This window comes from Homalodisca vitripennis, chromosome 1, assembly GCF_021130785.1.
Source record: "Homalodisca vitripennis isolate AUS2020 chromosome 1, UT_GWSS_2.1, whole genome shotgun sequence".
NCBI lineage: Eukaryota > Metazoa > Arthropoda > Insecta > Hemiptera > Cicadellidae > Homalodisca > Homalodisca vitripennis.
The window spans coordinates 110,474,112-110,492,904 of NC_060207.1; the positions used below are offsets into that span (position 1 = coordinate 110,474,112).

At 35.6% G+C, this 18,793-nt stretch overlaps 2 protein-coding genes across 3 annotated transcripts in view; one reads left to right on the forward strand and one right to left on the reverse strand.

The window, feature by feature from the left end:
- The window catches only part of LOC124369083 (guanine nucleotide-binding protein-like 1), a 33,325-nt gene extending 26,789 nt beyond the window's left edge, over positions 1-6,536 (forward strand). For both annotated transcript variants that reach the window (XM_046826806.1, XM_046826815.1), the window contains 2 exons: positions 5,588-5,728; positions 6,053-6,536. In XM_046826806.1, the coding sequence (XP_046682762.1) occupies positions 5,588-5,728; positions 6,053-6,315 (404 nt within the window). In that variant the 3' untranslated portion in view covers positions 6,316-6,536. The remainder of the gene's footprint in view (positions 1-5,587; positions 5,729-6,052) is intronic.
- Positions 6,537-9,515: 2,979 nt separating this feature from the next.
- Positions 9,516-10,031, reverse strand: LOC124375212 (wiskott-Aldrich syndrome protein family member 1-like). Its single transcript, XM_046833333.1, has one exon. The coding sequence runs from the start codon at positions 10,029-10,031 to the stop codon at positions 9,516-9,518; it is 516 nt and encodes a 171-aa protein (XP_046689289.1).
- Between the last annotated feature and the right edge of the window lie 8,762 nt (positions 10,032-18,793).

Here is an 18,793-nt window from a genome sequence, read left to right on the forward strand (position 1 = left end):
GCTACAAACTAAACCCAGAGACACTTACATTATTGGTTACATTATTGGAGTGTACAGGCCAAATCATAATCTTGAAAATGCCTTAGAAATCCTAGGAACCTTCCTGGACACAATTCCAACATGGAAGAGTACAGTAATCCTAATGGGGGACATAAATGTAAACTGCTTGGACGAGAGTTCAACGAGTAACAAAACACTTGAAGCTTTCCTGAACACCTACAACATCATAAGACTGTATCTCCCTCCAACCAGGATCACACCACATAGCCAGACCTCCATAGATTTTATATGTACTAATTTAGCCTCATCTGAAATTGAATCCGAAGTAATAAATACCTTCATCTCTGATCATACCGGACAAATGTGCACAATAAATGTCCAAAAACCTGGAAAGGACAACATGACAATACAAAAAAGGAGCTTTACCAGGAGAAACATACAGGAACTAAAAGAACTCTAGAGCCACCAATCCTGGGAAGAAGTATACTCAAAGGAAAATGCTGAAGAAGCATACATGACCCTGCATAAGATAATTATAAGCACAATCAACTAAACTTGTCCTGTCAAAATTACTCGAACCAAGAAAATGAAGAAATCCACACCTCAGGACTCTGACACTAAAAAATTAAGAAATGAATTCCTCCTAGCACAAGAGCAATACATTCTGTATGGAAAGCTAGAGGCCAAACAAGCAGCGAGAAAAAAGAAAGAATATGATCAACCACTTAAAAGGAGAAGGAAAGAAGCAACTGCAAAGATCATCGATGAAGCTGAAAACAAAAGTCAGGCTGTCTGGAAAATTATTAATAGTGAAAGGAAAAGTAAGCAAGACCATAACACACTGTCCGAGCTGGAAGTGAATGGAAAAATAATCGATAACCCTATGGATATAGCAAACCAACTGAATATCTACCTAACTAGTGTTGCTAAAACAACCTTAGCACATCAACCTAAGCCCAGACAGAACACAATGACGAGCAGGATTACTAACTGTCCCTGCTTGGTACTTCACCCGACCACTTCAACAGATGTAAAACAAGTCATCCAGTCAATGAAATCAAAAACCTCCTCAGGAATAGATGAACTGTCACCAAAAACATTGAAGCGATGTAAAGACGAACTTGCACAGCCACTAGTAAATATTGTCAACAAGTCTCTCTCACAGGGCACATTTCCTTCTCAGCTAAAAATCGCTAAAGTGCTACCAAAACATAAGAAAGGTGATAAAAAGCAACCATCAAACTATCGGCCGATTTCACTTCTGTCAGCTTTCTCTAAAATTATAGAAAAAATAGTACTGAACAGACTCCTACAACATATCAAAACCTTTAATATGCTTACAGTTCATCAACATGGCTTCACTGTGGGAAGGTCAACAGTAACAGCATTAATCAGCCTAATAGAAGGACTTATAGACAATATAGAGGCAGGAAACACTGTGACAACCATACTCCTAGATTACAGCAAGGCATTTGATTGCCTTAACCGTGAAATGCTTTTAAAGAAATTAGAGGGAATCGGAGAGTGAACGGTGTTGCCGCAAGGTGGTTTAAGAGTTACTTGGAAGGCAGAACCCAAGTGGTTGAAATAAGTCATACAGATCACAAAGGGACAATGCAAACAATTCGATCGGAAAGCCAAAAGCTAGATAGAGGTGTCCCGCAAGGATCAGTCCTGGGCCCTGCCCTGTACATCATTTTCACCAGTGACATGCCAAATTTCCTTGAGCGGCACTGCTCATTGCTTATGTATGCAGACGACACAGTTCTTATAAATAGTACAAAAACCCTGAAGAACTTGAAATTAAAGCATACATAGCATTTAACATGGCACTTGAGTACTGCCATAGCAATGATTTGGCTGTTAATGAGAGTAAAAGCACACAACTCTTCTTTGGACCAAAAAAACGCCAAGTAACTGAAATACCTGGACTAAACCAAACCGAATATGCTAAACACCTAGGCCTCACCATTGACTCAGACCTGTCATGGAGCCTCCATGTGGATACGGTATGCTCTAAACTCAGTTCTGGTGTATTCGTTATAAAAAGAATCAAATCGATCAGAGAAGATCAGAGCATACTCCGAACAGCATACTTTGCTCTTGCTGAGTCACATCTTCGATATGGCCTTGTACTATGGGGAAACTCTTCCAAAACAAACCTCCAAAGAGTACTGATACACCAGACGAAAATCATCAGAGCCATGCTGGGTCTAGGTCCTCAGGAGTCCTGCCGAGGATCTTTTATAAACTTAAAAATCCTCACAGTGGTAGCTCTCTACATTCTTGAGGTAATCCTCCATGCTGCACGTCAAGATCTCCCCAGAAGAAACAACCTACATAACCACTTCACAAGAAACAGTAGCGACTATGTTCTTCCCAATCACAGACTGGCACTCTATGAGAAGAAGCCCTCATACATCGGTGCCAAACTTGCCAACTACCTGCCTGATGAGCTAAAAACTCCAGGGCCAATCAAGAATATGAGACAGCGGCTTATCAACTGGCTCCTAGTTCGACCCCTTTACTCAATCGACGAGTACATTCGGTGGAGGGAAGACCCGACTTTTCAAGATCAAAACTAATTTCGTACATGGATTCATCGTTCCAACTCTTGCAAACTTTTGACGACATTTCTGTACTCAAAGTTCATGAAATAAAGAGTTTTGTCTATTGTCAGATACACATTTCACAGCCTACTTGTATTCACATTTTCATTCTGCTGTCCATGACCTGAGTTTCATGTTTACGAGTTTTGTATGTAATCAGTTGTGATGAATGCCATGATTCTAAAACGTGATCATTGTGAATGCCGTGCTTTGAGGTCTTAAGTGCCAATATAGGCCAAATATTATGTACATTGTCTAGAATTCAAAATTAAATGATGTAAGTCATTTTTTTTAAGGTACAAGTATGCCTTAAACTCATTTTTGTTGCTAAGCAACGTACAATGAAAAAATATTTTCTCATTTGAGTCAAGAGTAGTATTAGTTTCAATTATTACTATCCAAAAAATTACGCATAATATTTACTACATTTTGGCTATCTTAGATTTTATACTTTTAGGTTTTTTGTTACCCTTGAGGTATCTAAAATCATAGACAAATGTAAAAAAATAAAAATTACATTATACCTTTTGGAAATATAGTACCCTTAGTCTGTAGTTTAAAAAACTATTTAATATCAAATAACACATTTTAAATGGATTTTTAAAAGAAAAAAAGCGGAGAAAATACCTTTGCATTTTAGAAAAATGACCAGCTGTCAGTTCCAGGGCTGACCCACATAAACACTCACTAAGAAGACAATCACAAAAAACTTTCTCCAGTTAACCACAACTTTTATATTAGCTTATGCAGTGTATCAATACTTCATGTTAAAATATTGTTCTAAAACATGTTTTGAACAAAGCGTTACATAATTTTTTAATGGCATTTAATTGTTATAACCAATCAGCTAACATTAAGTTAGTTAGTGGAACAATTTAACCCTCCGAGTGGCGGTACTTTTTTCTCCAAGTGGCGGGACATTTTTACTGCTTTTGTATGTTCGCAAAAGAAAATTTATATAAAATCCTGTATATTATATAAGTATGACATATCATACATCGATTTAAACTTCATAACACACAGAGTAGAATGGTAATAATATGAAACACTTACCTTGGATTGGTGTAAAAAACCAATGGGTTGAATTCCAAAAATAAAAATTCAAATTTTTTTGTTTTATATTAGGCTGAGTAAATGTTCCTAAACTTAATTTTTTAACACAAATCCAAAATAGCCATTTTGTTTAAAATTTAATTCTGAACAAAAATATGTGTCCGTTATATGTATTATTCCTAAAAACAACGCACTATTTGCTGATCGAAACTTTTATGTACACGTTTTTTACTGCATTTTAGTCAGTATCAGAGCCAACCTCATTCCTCATCATTCTTCCTAGTTTGAGAGGCCTCCAATAATGTTCCAGGTAAGGGAAACACTCCCTATGAACCCCAAAATTACAAGTTGGGCACCAGAAGTGACTTTTACCCCCTTTTTTGGTGTGTACACACACTGCACAAAGTCTGGTAAATAAGCAATCCCGTGAAGAAGACCTACACTTGGTCCAGGAGGTAGTACAGTAGGTGGATGAACCGTTTGTAAGAGTTCCATTAGTACCAGCATATCTAAATACTATATCAAATTAAAGTTTAGAATCTGGTCTTTCTAACCATACCTAATATATAGCGTTTAAGTCGCGGCATAACATCGGAAATACCGGAACAAGAGAGACTTGCGTTAATAGACGCTAGAGCGTCTTTGCCACTCGCGAACGAGATTTAATAGACGCTGCAGCGTCTTTCACCACTCGGAGGGTTAATGTCTGGAATTGGCGCTACCGCCATGCTGCCCACGTCTGTCAAGGTCAGAGTCGAGTGTTCTCCATATGTGCAATATAAATATTAAACTTTAAGTCACTGCTTACTGCTTACTGCTCGTATCGAGGCTGAGATCTTGGAAGGTCTATGTACGATTGCTCCTCACACACACGTTCCGATTGCACATCAGATTACATACGAAAACAGAGAAAGAAATGTTATATTTTAATAGCACAGTCACATCCAAACCTCGACTGAACTAGCTACGTCTACACTGGCAAAAAGTTGTGTAAGTTTTGTGTCCGACAGTAATAAATGCTTGTCTTATCGGTCGCAAGAGCTCTTGTAACCGCTACCACAACTAGTGTCGGACATTTTTTTGCAAGAACTGGAGAACAGTGTCGGTTATTAAAATTTTAACTATAAACATTGCCGAGACATCACTGCCATGTGTGAAGAGACTTCATATTAACTGCTTCTGCGACAACCTGTGATACACCTGCAGCAAGTACTTCTTGTTCACATTATGTAACAGTGGTAGTTGCACAAATTCTCTCACAACTTTACTTGCCAGTCTAAATGCAGCTTAATGTTGTTGCCAGTCTGCAGACGGCCAAATCTACTGTGCATATCAGTTTTCGTTGTCACAGCGGCATTGGCTGGATGACAGCTGGTAGAAATCCCATCAGTTCTCCGATTAACTATTCATTTGAACGACTTCCTTGCACATGTGATGATCGTTCGACAGTATTCAAACTGTTCAAACCAAATAGTGCAACATATATGAAGTTCGTAGTCCATGACTATTAATGAACACGTTGTGACTTGAATCACATCTTGTCTAGTAATTTATTACTTTGTAGTTGTGTTCTCGTCAGGTGATCCTGAGAGCCTGGAGCAGAGCCCTATTGTTTGATGTATTTCAAATCAACGAAATACATCTATAGTGTAAAAGATTTCAATTGATTCCAAATATGTAGTATTTAGATACCTAAAATAAAAGTTAAAGAAATTCTTTTTATAATACAGCATTAATTCATTACAATCATCAAAATTGATACAATTTTTATATTTAAAGATATTTCAACATTTATTGTGAACCATATATTGTTTTAAACTGTATTTTTATTTTTATTATTCTTCAATCCTATTAGTCTTCAATATTAATCAGAAAATATTTAAGGATCAGAATATTTTATATGTAATATGCATATGACTATGTAGGATGGGCACAGAAGCGAGGTTTCCATACAGCCCGGACTGCACGTCTGGACTCGTACAGGGCTGCTAACAACATCCTGCAGATGGCGCTAGATGGCAAGATCGCTCTTTGCCTCAGACCTCCTGGCTATAGTCACAAGAAAGGTACAGCTCATGTTTTGTTAGTAATTATGATCACCTTTTATCACGTATAAGTCCCAAATCTCTCCGATATATTAGCCTCTTAGCTAACAAAGGAATGTACACAGCAAACTTACTAGATTGATGAAAAAAGTCTCAACTAACCATTAGCTCTCAACTAACCATTAGCTTTCTACACAGAGGAATATAGAACAAAGTTCACTTTTGTATTCAGTCCACCTTGAAATTTCATTGTTCTACTAATTTAAAATTGTTAATATTGACATTAAATGTTTTGTATTAGAACATTTGGTTTCTCTTTGAATGAATGCAGTATTTTATTTGTAGATTTTTGGGTAAGCCATAAAGACGTGGCCAATATCCTCTGGATCCAAGCTGCTAACACAGATGCCCTCTCTCCAGATGCCCTCTCTCCAGAAGCCCCTCATCACTTCCAGGATGAGTTTTCCTCAGAAGAGGAACATGAGGAAGGGACTAAACAGGAGTCAGAACAAAGTGAGGAGGCAGACGAGAGTTCTGAGGAAGAAGAAGAACCTCATATTAGTGTTGCAGCAGGCAACAAGTTCAACGTCCTGGCTTCTCCTGAATAAACGTCTATTTACTAACTAAATTTGTTAATTTCTTTCATTTTTATAATATAAATGATAAGACTGAACAAGGCTCTTAAAGTAATTAAAATCAAACTTAATAATATTGGTATATTATTTATTTTTATTTCTTATTTAAATCATGATTAAGTGTTGAACTGATTTCAGAAAACAAAATTAAGCCATTATAACTGATACAATATCACTAAACATGTCCAACTGAACCTGTAGCATTTTATTAGCCCTGTGAGTGTAACAGAATGATGTGGTATGACTGTAGAGCCTCTTGTACACCGCTTCTAATACTTAAAAAGTTAATCCATATTCACCAGTTAAATACAATAGAGCACCTTTATTAACAGTTGCATACCTTTAAATGATCCTTTGGTACACATTTTTGTTTGTGAATTATACTTTGTCTTATGACAAAACTGACATCTGCTACATCAGATTGCTTCAATAAAAACGCACAATGATGCATGAAAAAAGGGTCATATGGAAAATATTAACATATAAACATTACACGTAACCTTTAGAGCTTTTTTAATGTAACATTTGAAGGACAATTCTTAATTTATTTTTGAATATGTATATACCACCTATTTTGAAATTTTTATAACAATTACAACGGTACTTTTTCCAATGAAATCCGTCAATGCATAAGTGAGCATGAGGTAGGCTTGCACGAGCCAGGAGCAACAAACAACTGATACCTCTTAACTGTAACATGTTTGCAACTCCCGGCTTGTAAAAGCGTAGCTGTAAAGTGGTCATGCTCGCTTATGAATTGATTGAATTTGTTGAAACAAGTACCGTTGGAATTGTCATAAAATTGTTTAAATGGTTGGTGTCTAGTACATTAAAAGTGTATAAGAATGAAATTCGAAAGGCCAAACTTATATTTAATAATGGTTGTACTTGATAGAGCTGTAAGTAAGAGCAAAGCTGCTCAGGATTTAATAAATCAAGCAGCCAGACCTAATAGTAAATCAGTAAGTTCTTCCGTGACACTGGGGCCCAATAGTTTTAATGAATATTTTGTTTGTTGAAGATACGTGCAATAATATCCCCGCTAGTGATTATATATTTTCTTTTTATCTTAACAGGTATTCCAACATGACCATGTCTGTTGATTTTAATTTTATTAAATTTGAAGACGAATCAAGAATCAAGAACTTTATTTTCCATTAAGTAAACAAGTTACAATAGGCATCGTCAAGAATTATATACAAAAATTAAGGTGCAAGTCCACCATATCACAGTTCATATACTCTTCTGCCGTATAAACATGGCTTACTTCTTAAAAGGCCCCTTAGCAATAGTAACAACTAAATTTATTACAAGGAAGTGATCTGTGAGACATTCGGCAGTTTATTGTATAACAAAGATTTTGTATGATACTTAAAACAATCTTAAACCCTTATTAAGCCTAACATTATGTTTAACAAGACTTTCTTTTGTCTAGTATTTTAATCATTATTGAATTTGCTTGATTGAAAATTACTAATGTTTTTCTTAACATAAATCGAGAGTTACAGCAAATGTAATACATGCAAGAGTTCAATAATATTAAGTTGTTGAAAAGTGTTACTATATAAGTACAGACATGGCCTAGTCCGTTTAATTATTCTATAGAGCCTTCTTCTGCCAAATAAAAGCACTTTTTGCCTGAACTAGAACCACCCCAAAGACTATACCATAGCTCAGAAGTCATGGAAAAGGCCAAAGTATATCCATGACAAAACATCCAGATTCACCAATCCTTCAACTTTCATAAAAGATAAGTAAACTCTGGACAGTTTCTTACATGAGAGATGATTAACATTTTTGTCCAACAAGTTTTGCTGTCTAAATGAATACCCAATCAATTTTACAGGTTTGAACAAGTCATAGTCTACAATCCGATAAATGGGTTCTTTAAAGTAAATATTATTTGTTCAGATCTTAGTATCAATATATTAACAGATCATCTAGCAAGAACCATTGTTTTTGCTGTTAATGAATGTTATAAGTTGATTTTTCCCATCTAAAATATCCAAACAGAGTTAGTAAGGGTTTGTATCATCTGCAATATAGAACAGAAAAAGATGAAACATTATAACCTAAAATCAGTAACAAAAATGAAAAAAAGAAAGGTCCCAGTACTGACCATGTGTACCCCAGCTGAACATTTAAAATTGAGAATCTTGTCTGTAAATACAAACTATTTGTTTTTTCTATCTGTAAGGTAACTACTCACAATTGCCGCTCTTTGTCCAAAATTCCATACTATTTTAGCATTTTTTGACAATAAGCCATGTGAAACCGATCAAAGCCGCCTTACTTAAATCAATCATACTTGCTCCTACTACCAGTTTATTTTCAAAACCATTGAGAACAAAGTTTACTATTGCTTCTACTGCCATCAATAGTTGAATGGTTAGGTCTAAACCCAAACCAAATTGTTATGTAAATAGCAAATTATTATATACAAAATTTCCTAGAGTTACGCCTACAAGACAATGATTCAATAATTTTTACTTATAATGGAACAATGTAATGGGACGATAATTGTCTGGATTTTTTTACATCTCCTTGTCTTATTAATACGGTGTAATTTTAGATACTTTAAGACAATTTGGGTAAACTCCTTGAGATAAAATTAAATTAATAACATAGGTAAGTGGAAAACTACAATTACATCAAAATATTTTTTTAAAACAATAATTTGAAAGCCAACCACACCTCACAACGGAAATACTCATTTTATTTACAAACAGATTTTAACAAAAGTATCATACATCAGTTTCCATGGAAAACTCTAGTTGGTTGTAGGCTGAGGGGAATTTGCTAAAAAATCAAGCAAGAGGTTATTATTTGTGATTTACTGCCACATACACAAAAAAATCATAAAAATAACAGACAACCAGCAGGCAGCAGGGGTCAGGGGAGGAGGAGCCAAAGCAGGAAGATCAAGCAAGTGCAGGGGAATCAGGGGCCAGCACAGCACAGAGGGGGGAGCAGACAGCAGCAGCAGGAGCAGGCAGAAGGGCGGGGCATGGGATCAGAGGGGGAAACAGAGGGCAAGGGAGGGGGCAGGCAGGGACAGGGGCAGCAGCATGCAAGGCAGGGGTGCAGGGGGGCACAGGGGCAAGCAAGCAGAGGGGGGGGGAGCAGGAAGGGGGGCACAGAAAACACAAAAGGAGGAGAGGAGACAGGCAGAGTCAGGCAGGCAGGAGAGGCAGCAAGCACAGGACAGGGAGCAGACAGGCAGGACAGGGATCAGGCAGGCAGCGGGAAGGTAGGGTGGGGGGCAGCAGAGGAGGGGGGGAGGGCAGGACAAGGGCAGCAAGCAGGACATGCAGGGGGGGGCAAAGGGGCAGGGCAGGGGGGGGGGCAGGAGGGGCAGGGCCGGTCAGTGGCATGGTCAGGAGGACAAGTGCAAGCAGCAGGGCAGACAAGAGCAAGCAGGCAGCAGGGGAGAGGCAGGGGCAAGGAGCAGGGCAGAGGAGGGAGCAGAGGGCAGCAGAGGCAGGAAGGGCAGAGTCAGCACAGCAGATGGCAGGCAGGATGAAAGAGAGAGCAGGAGCAGGGGGGGCAGGGCAGCAGAGGGAGCAGCAGGAGGGGAGCAGGGCAGGGAGGGAGGGCAGCACCAGGGGCAGCCAGGGGGGGGAACAGAGCGTCAGGGGTGCACAGGCAGCCAGGGAAGGGGGTCTAATAGGTATTGGTGGCTGTGACATCAGAAGGAAAAAATTATCAGATTACATTCATTTTTTTCAACTTTCCAATTTCCAGCTTTACAACGATTTTTTTTGAGTTTGAAAATCATCTTGCTATTTGGCTCAATTTTGGCCTTTGTAATATCTGTCTGTAATGTTTTTTGAAAATTCTTAAAACGTGCCTTATCTAATAAACTTGAAGGTATCCTTCACATTGTCCATACAAAGTTAAAAAAGTTGATTTCTCATCATCTTAAATCAGGAGTAAACCAGGTTTCCCCTTGTTAATTCTCTTAGGTTTTACATTTTTACAGATATTTTTGGACAATACATATTAAAATAAACATTTAAAATATTACAAATGACTTAACAATAACATTTACATTACAATTATTACACACAGCACGCCCCAGTCAAGATTACTTAGACATTCTTTTAGATATGTATTTTTCAGGTGATATTAATCGTTTGGTACAATGTTCCCGTTTTTAGTGGTTTTCTTAAAACATTGACTATTTTTTAATGTTTTTTTGGCAAAATGAAAAATTTTACCCCATAAAGCCAGCATGTCTGATATTAGGGCTCTTGTTCAAGTAAGGAGGAGTACAAAACTACTACCATCCAAGAAGAAAATGTCTAGGCAGCTATAATTAGTTTAAATAACAGAACATCTAGTTATGGTGTCAATGCTCCAATCTTTAAATTATGTGCTGTCTATACTTGTGAATTGTTAACATACTTATTTAATGAATGTATTAAGTCTGGCATTTTCCCTGATGTATTGAAAGTTAATAAAGTTATTCCTGTACACAAGAAGAGGCCTAGAGATCAAATCTGAAACTATAGACCAATATCGATAATTCCAGTTGTGTCAAAGGCTTGGAACGTCTATAGTTCATAAGCAGGTAGTTTATGATCTGGAACCTAATGAGTTAATTAGTAACTATCAGTTTGGGTTTCAGGCCAAAGGGAGTACTACTGATGGAGTTCAGTCTTTTGTAAATGGTTGTTTTGAGAGTTTGGAACTGAAAAATGCTGTTAATTTTATATCATACGACCTTTCTAAAGCCTTTGACATGGTCGACCATAGGATACTAATAAGTAAGTTGAGCTACTATGATTTTAATCAGCTTGCTGTAAATTTCTTCAAGTCATACCTTTCCAATAGGAGTCAATATGTTTATTTAAATGTTTCTATTTCGGAAACTCGTCCTGTTAATTATGGAGTTCCATAAGACTCCATTATAGGTCCAACTCTATTTATTAAATATACAAATGAATTGCCTTCCAATTTTGGCGAGAGCGGTGGCTCACAGTCAGCTCTAAATCAGACATTGAATGTAAAAATATTGTTAGTTCTAAGACTTTGGTTATAAACAATTGGTGTGCAGCTAACAAGTTATATGTTAATAACGAAAAAAATCAGGATTTACAAATAATAAAAGCTTATAGGCCCAGTGAAAATAATTTCAATCTCAAGTTTCTTGGAGTATACATTCAATCTAATCTTAAATGGCAAGCTCATATAGATTATGCTGCTTCTAAGATTGCAAGGGGCATATTCTTAATTAGATCTCTAAAGGGTGTTATTTTCCTCTGACCTTCTGCTGCATATGTCCACAGTTTTCTAAGCTAAGGGATTGTTTTGTGGGGTTACTCACAAGCTGCAAGCAAGCTATTCATTCTACAAAAAAGGGCAGTTAGGCTGCTATGTAAGTTCCTAACCATGAACACTGTAAACCTCTTTTTCTAAAACTTAATATATTAACACTACCTTCTATTTATATATTATATGTGCTCTTGTATGTAAAGGATCATTTGAACAACATTAAATAATCTAGTAATAACAAAATGTAATTTTTCAAGTACCCAATCCAGTTTCAAGGTTCAAGGAATTAAGCTGTACAATACATTGCCTTCAGATATAAAAGAAAGTCATTTTAAGAACTGTGTAAAAAACTTATTAGGTCTACTCAAATCTTGCCTGTGCAGTGTTCATGATTTTTATACTGTATTAAGAGACAATATAGAGTAGGCTATTTCAGTCAATTAGTTATTTGACGTTGTTATACATATGTATGTACATTACATCTTGAGAATAAATTATTTTATTTTATTTATAACTATACCAATTTTTGTTATTTGACATTAACAATTTTCAACATGTGCCTTTTTGTTATTAAAGAAAATAACAAGGATAGTTTTTTTAATTTTCCTTTTGTCTATCCAAACCTATGTGCCAAATTTGGTTTCTTTAGTTTAACTAGTTTAGAGATATTAATTTTTTATACAAAATGGCTGCCAACAGCTAAATAGGATATTTTTCACCCTATGTTTATGTAACATGTTTTGTTTGATATAATAAATACTATCACCCACAGAAGTTGATGAGAGCCCAGGTTCTGGTGCCAATTTGATGTGTGTCAGCCCCACGTTGGCTGCGGTATTTTGTTACAAGTCCCCACGTTGGCTGCTGTAATTTGCTGAAAGCCCTTTACCTTGACTGTGTCAATTTGCTGCGGATCCCCTCCACGTGGTTGTGTCAATTTATTGTGAGTCGGTTCTTTAGAGTTGTTGACTCACCATGTAGTTGTACGCCTTTTTGTCACCAGTGGCACGTTATTGTACCATGTTGCTCATCATGGTATTGGTCGCCATCTTGCCCAATGCTAGCTGTATTCCCTTGATACTGCTTAAAACTTATTAAATTTGAATGTCTGTGGTGTTATCACCAACAACAAGTCTGTGTGTATCTCAGGTTTTAAAATATGTTAAGTAATGATTAAAAAATTTAATATCACTCCATCACACTTTTTATAAAGGGGATATTCATAGAAAAGTCAAACCAAGTGACCATGAGATTAATTTATCCCATGTCACACTCTCAATACATATTATAATTTCACTCACCTTGCAATGCTTTGATAATTTAAAAGTCTAAAATAATATCCCATCGTTCATTAAAATTTCAATACACTATACAACAGATCACTACTATCCCAGGAGAATCAACACAACCTCCTTGCTTCAAGTCTGGTGAGAGAAGACCGAATCTTCGTATAAAACTATGGATACCGACTCAAAACAATACTCATCCCCTCTCTCGTTCAAATCAGCGTCTTCACGAATAAATATAATTTGATTCTTTTCTTATAATTGTCGAAATTTATCACGTTTACTATAATTAATCAATTTAAGTCTTTCTATTTTCTTTTTATTATTTTTTCAAAGCTTTTTATTTAAATTTTTTAGCAACATGTGCTTTATGACGTCATCAATATACAAGTCATTCATCCCACAATTGGCTTTTCTGCGTAATTCTATTTAGTGTTTTTGTAAAACATGAATTTTGGTTATGTTTACTTCATTTTAATTGATCAAATCTTTTCCCGTATAAAGTTCAATAAATTTCTTCGTTATTAGTTAAATAAACTTCAATTCCGACAACATGTGATTCACTGACGTCACGTCTGCCGATTCATTGACGTCACAGTCTGCCAATTCCCCCGCGAATATTCAAATGTCGTAATTTTACCTGTTACAAAGTTTGTGACACCACATTTACGTATTTACTGGTTATTCGTTAGGAGATAGCAGGTTATTTGAACAAAGTTTGTAAAATATTGACCAATAATATGAGGAAAAATAAGAACAGTTAAAAATTTGAAATTTTGTAAACAATAACTAAAATGTTACGCAAGTCCTGACTGACTTTTTTATCTTCAGACTGTTCAAATGTTTGGTAATAATTTTGAAATATAGTAATTCAATGTAAACACACTTAATAATAACGTCATTTAAATTAATATTTTGTTATGTTGGATTTTGGGCCACATTTGTGAAGACCGCCTCGTATCAGTTGCAGTACATGAGTGCTGGTCCTTTAATGGTCTACTTACTTAAAATTAAATCAAGCTCTACATTTAGCATCAGTGCTAATCTTACTTAGATGGCTGTAAAAGTGATAACTTAAACTTACACGCCCAGTGTAATTTGTGTTTTTTGGTTCCTACTTTGCTAATGAATTGCAAATGCAATTAAAATCTTGTGATATTTTGTCCTTGCTGTAGAGATTCACCTTTAACATGTTCAGTGCTGCTGGCCCGATTTCGGGCCACTGGCAACTGTGGTGCCAAGTGGCCGGCCCGATATAGGGCCACTACAACTGTCGGCACATACACCCTCAGTGTGAGCTCAGCTCTTTTCGGGAGTACATCTATCGCTGTTCGCGTTTGGCGCTCATCTTGTTAAATACTTTTACGTGATCAGTTTCAAGGTAAACAGTTTCAAGGTGATCAGTTTCAAGTTATCGTATTTTTTGATAATTATAGTGAAGTTCCTGTTAGTTTCATTTTGTGTGTGTAGCAGTGACAATCTATTAGTAGTTAACTGTAATACTGTATTCGTGATTGTGTTGTGGGAAGTTTTGAGGTTATGGCGGGAAACCCTACCCCCACACGGTGTTGATTCTGACCTTCACGATGACTCATCAGACAACTCCAGCTCTGCTACGGGAGATACCATTAGCGATAGTGATTCCGAGCATGAATTTGCGCCTGTCTGGAGCAATGTGACAGCCGGCCTGAAAAGAATACCTTTTACAGGTGAAAATAAACTGCTGTGCCCCCCACCCGGAGAAGGTAAACCTATAGATTGGTTTTTGTTATTGCTTGCTGACATTGCTCTAGAGCGTATCTGTCAGTATACAAATCAAAAATTTGTTGCAGTGTTTTGTGGTCCAGACACAACCAGGATCACACTTATAGCCCTATTCACAGATCTAACAGTACCTGAATTAAAAATCTTTATAGGGCTGCTTTTACATATGGGGTCAATTAGGCTCAACAGGTATCAAGACTATTGTAAAACTGACAGGCTCTACAACATTCCACTTTTTAGGCAGTTTATGAGCTGGACAGGTTTTTAATAATTCTTAGGTACCTTAATTTTACAAGAAACTATACTGTGAGCACCGATAGACATCATAAAATGAAATATCTAATTGAGTTTTCAACTCCAAGATGATGTCAGTTTACTCCCCAGCTAAAGAACTATCCCTTGATGAAGGCATGGTACTGTGGAGGTATACTGCAATTCAAACAGTACATCAAAGGGAAGCGCTACAAGTATGGCATCAAACTATATCCCTTGAGTGAATCTGAGGGGTTATGTTTGTGCTTTATAATCTATGGTGGCAAACATGATACTTTGGGAGGAAAAGGCCATGCGTTCAAGGTAGTAATGCATTTGATGAGAGAAATATTATACAAAGGCCATGCTCTTTACATGGACGATTACTACAATAGCTTTGAACTAACAAGCAAGCTCTTAACACGAGGCACCTATGCAACAGGCACACTAAGGACGGACAGGAAACATAATCCTGACGAGGTTACAAAGGCAAATCTCAAAAAAGGCGAAACTTTTTCTCAGTACGCAGAAGGTGTAATGGTGGTGCTATATAGGGACTGTTTTATACATTTTCTCAGAGTTTGAAAACACTATGGTGACAATTGTGAATAAACGTGACCAGGAGAAGGAGAAGCCACTTCCAATTGTACAGTACAATGCCTACATGAAAGGGGTGGACAGTGGGGACCAGATGCTCTCGTACTACCCGTGTGAGCACAAGAGCATTTGCTGGTATAAAAAGATGTTTATACACCTCACGCTTTCATATCACACTATAGATATTTAAATTCCCCTCCTAATAAAAAAATAAATACAGGCACACATAAAAACTTTTACACACCCCTTCACCAACAAATAGGCAATTAAACTGTTAGTAGAATAATTAATTATTTTGTTTTATATTTTATTTACGTTAGGAGTAATATTTTTTTCAAAGTTACAAATTTTGGTAAATAACAATTTACAAACTCAGATTGAATTGCAACATCTCAAGAAGGTATATTTTTCATGTTTTATTTTTTTGTTTATTAGTGTGACTTTCAACGCAAATAATCAATGTGGTAAAGTAAAGCTCTCTAAGTTGAGGTATTCGAAATGTCCTTTTGTTGCCTCACTCTCCTATTTTACGGACCTCAGTGGTTGACAGCCGCACAATGAAAGATTTACTGTAAATAAAATAGTTTGTAAACAAAATTATTTTTATTTCAACAACAACCATTGGCAAGACTTTATTTAAAATTGAAGGCTTGGTAATAGTTTCACTTTTAATCAGTATATAATAGAAATGTACTGAAATTTCATTAAGAATGAATTAGTCTATATTGCAAAAAATACGTCACTAAAAAGTATCCTTTTTATAGATATTTTGTAAACGATATTTTTAATGGGAATCAAAATTAACAACAAATTTTCAACTTTCATTTTGTATAACAGCCTCTAAGTTGAAATTTATCTTCAAAATAAACAAAAAAAATGTATAATTTTTCTAAAATTTACGTTTTTAATCATTGGATGACAAATTTGTTTACAAAATGTTCAGAAACTCAACTGTTACGGATCAAACACCAAATTCCAACATCTTTATCCATATACAAACAGCATCATATAGTTATCATGTACATAAAGTGCTAAACACCCCAGTGAAGAAGAGGAAAAATTTGATAAACTTTCTTTAATTAAACCCACAGTAATATCAGATCAATACAAAGCAAATGTGAACTTAAACCACCTATAAATTCCAAAACATTGAAGCAAAAATTTATAAAACATGGCCAAACTGTGATGTATTTCAGATTTGAAGTGATGTCAATTTGATGAGAGTGGCAGATTATAACGCCAATTGCTATGTGTCACCCCCACGTTGGTTGCGATAATTTGCTGAAAGTCAGTTCTTTAGAGTTATTGACTCACCATGTAGTTGTACGCCCCTTGTCACCAGTGGCACGTTGTTGTACCATGTTGCTCATCATGATATCGGTCGCCATCTTGCCCAATGCTAGCTGTATTCCCTCGGTATTACTCAAAAATTATTAGATTTGAACGTCTCTGGTGTTATCACCAGAGACAAGTCTGTGTGTATGTCAGGGTTCCAAAATATGTTAAGTAATGATTACAAAATTTAACATCACTCCACACTTTTTATAAAAGGGATATTTAAAGAAAGTCAAACCAAGTGACCACGAGATTAATTTATTAAATGTCACACTCTCAACACATATTATAATTTCACTCACCTTGCAGTGCTTTGATAATTTTAAAAGTCTAAACAATATCCCATCCTTGATTAAATTTCAATATACTATACAACAAATTTATAAATTTAATTTAATTCTTTTTTTATAATTGTCAAAATTTATTACGTTTACTATAATTAATCAATTTAAGTATTTCTATTTTCTTTTTATTATTTTTTCAAAGCTTTTTATTTAAATTTTTAGCAACATGTGCTTTATGACGTCATCAATATACAAGTCATTCATACCACAATTGGCTTTTCTGCGTAATTCTATTTAATGTTTTTGTAAAAACGAATTTTGGTTATGTTTACTTCATTTTAATTAATCAAATCTTTTCCCGAATAAAGTTCAATAAATTTCTTCGTTATTAAATAAATCTCAATTCCGACAACATGTGATTCACTGACGTCACAGTCTGCCGATTCATTGACGTCACAGTCTGCCAATTCCCTGCGAATATTCAAATGTCATAATTTGACCTGTTACAACTGGATTATATCCTCAAAAACCAAAATAAGAAAATAAATATATTAACTCATAATAGCATAAATAAATAAGGGAACAAATTAGATAATATCAATAGCAATACAAAAATTAAATTTAAGACTAGAATTTTATTAACTAATATGTTTTGACAGCTCCTTTACATTATATAGACTAAAGTTTTTCCATGAAAATCTTTTAGAAATTTGCTATACAATTGACAATGTTGAGGATCTGGAAATTTTATATAAACACTAAAATAAAGTAATGTACGAGTAATGTTCCTTGATGTCAAGAAGGGTATGAAATCACTTATGCAACCACAGGATGGTCCAACAACGTGTTGAAAAACAAACAATCTAGTGGTATGACGTACTGTTTAACAGGATCAAGAAAATAAAGAACAGAATGAGCAGATGTGGTAATAGATAGGATATTCAATATTTTTATTGATTGTTGAAAAGAGATCTCAATCTTTTTTTTAACTTGGCTGTTTAAATGTTTAGAAAATATACTCTTTACAAAAAAAAGTCAATACCTATTAACTATATCTTTAAAATTAGACATCTCTCTTAAATCTACTACCAATAAGGTTGGCACTACTGTTGCTGTACCACGTTTGCATATCATTTTTTGAAATATAGTTTCTAAAGCAATTCTTACGGCACATAGTAGTATAAAAGATTAAATTTGGGATTAAGTAAACACAGGAGTAAGTTATTCAATAATCCATTAACACACTAATTGACCAGAATCAGTGGTCTGCTTGATCAGAAGCTTTCCAAATTAGACACAGAAGACAATTTTTTGAACCTGTCTAGACAGGTGCAAGAGCTAGCGAGAATAAAATTTTGAAAGACAATGCTGAGTGCCTCCAACTGCAAGAAAACCTTTTAGACCTAGAAAGCCGGTCTAGAAGAAACAATCTGATATTTAATGGGCTCAAATGGATGGATAAGAGGCCAGATTATAAGCAGGTAGTCCAAAAGTTTAGTAGGGAAATGTTATGCTCTGGGTATAGTTTAAGTTAACCAGACACATTCTGGGGAGGTACCATTTATACCATGGTTGCCTAAATTGAAATGGTCAGATAGCAATAACAGAACGTATGTTGATAAAATAAATAATGTATTTATAGATTTTGAGTTGAGT

Coding starts and splice junctions, on each gene's coding strand:
- LOC124375212 (XM_046833333.1), bottom strand. CDS start 10,031: ATGTCACAGCCACCAATACCTATTAGACCCCCTTCCCTGGCTGCCTGT.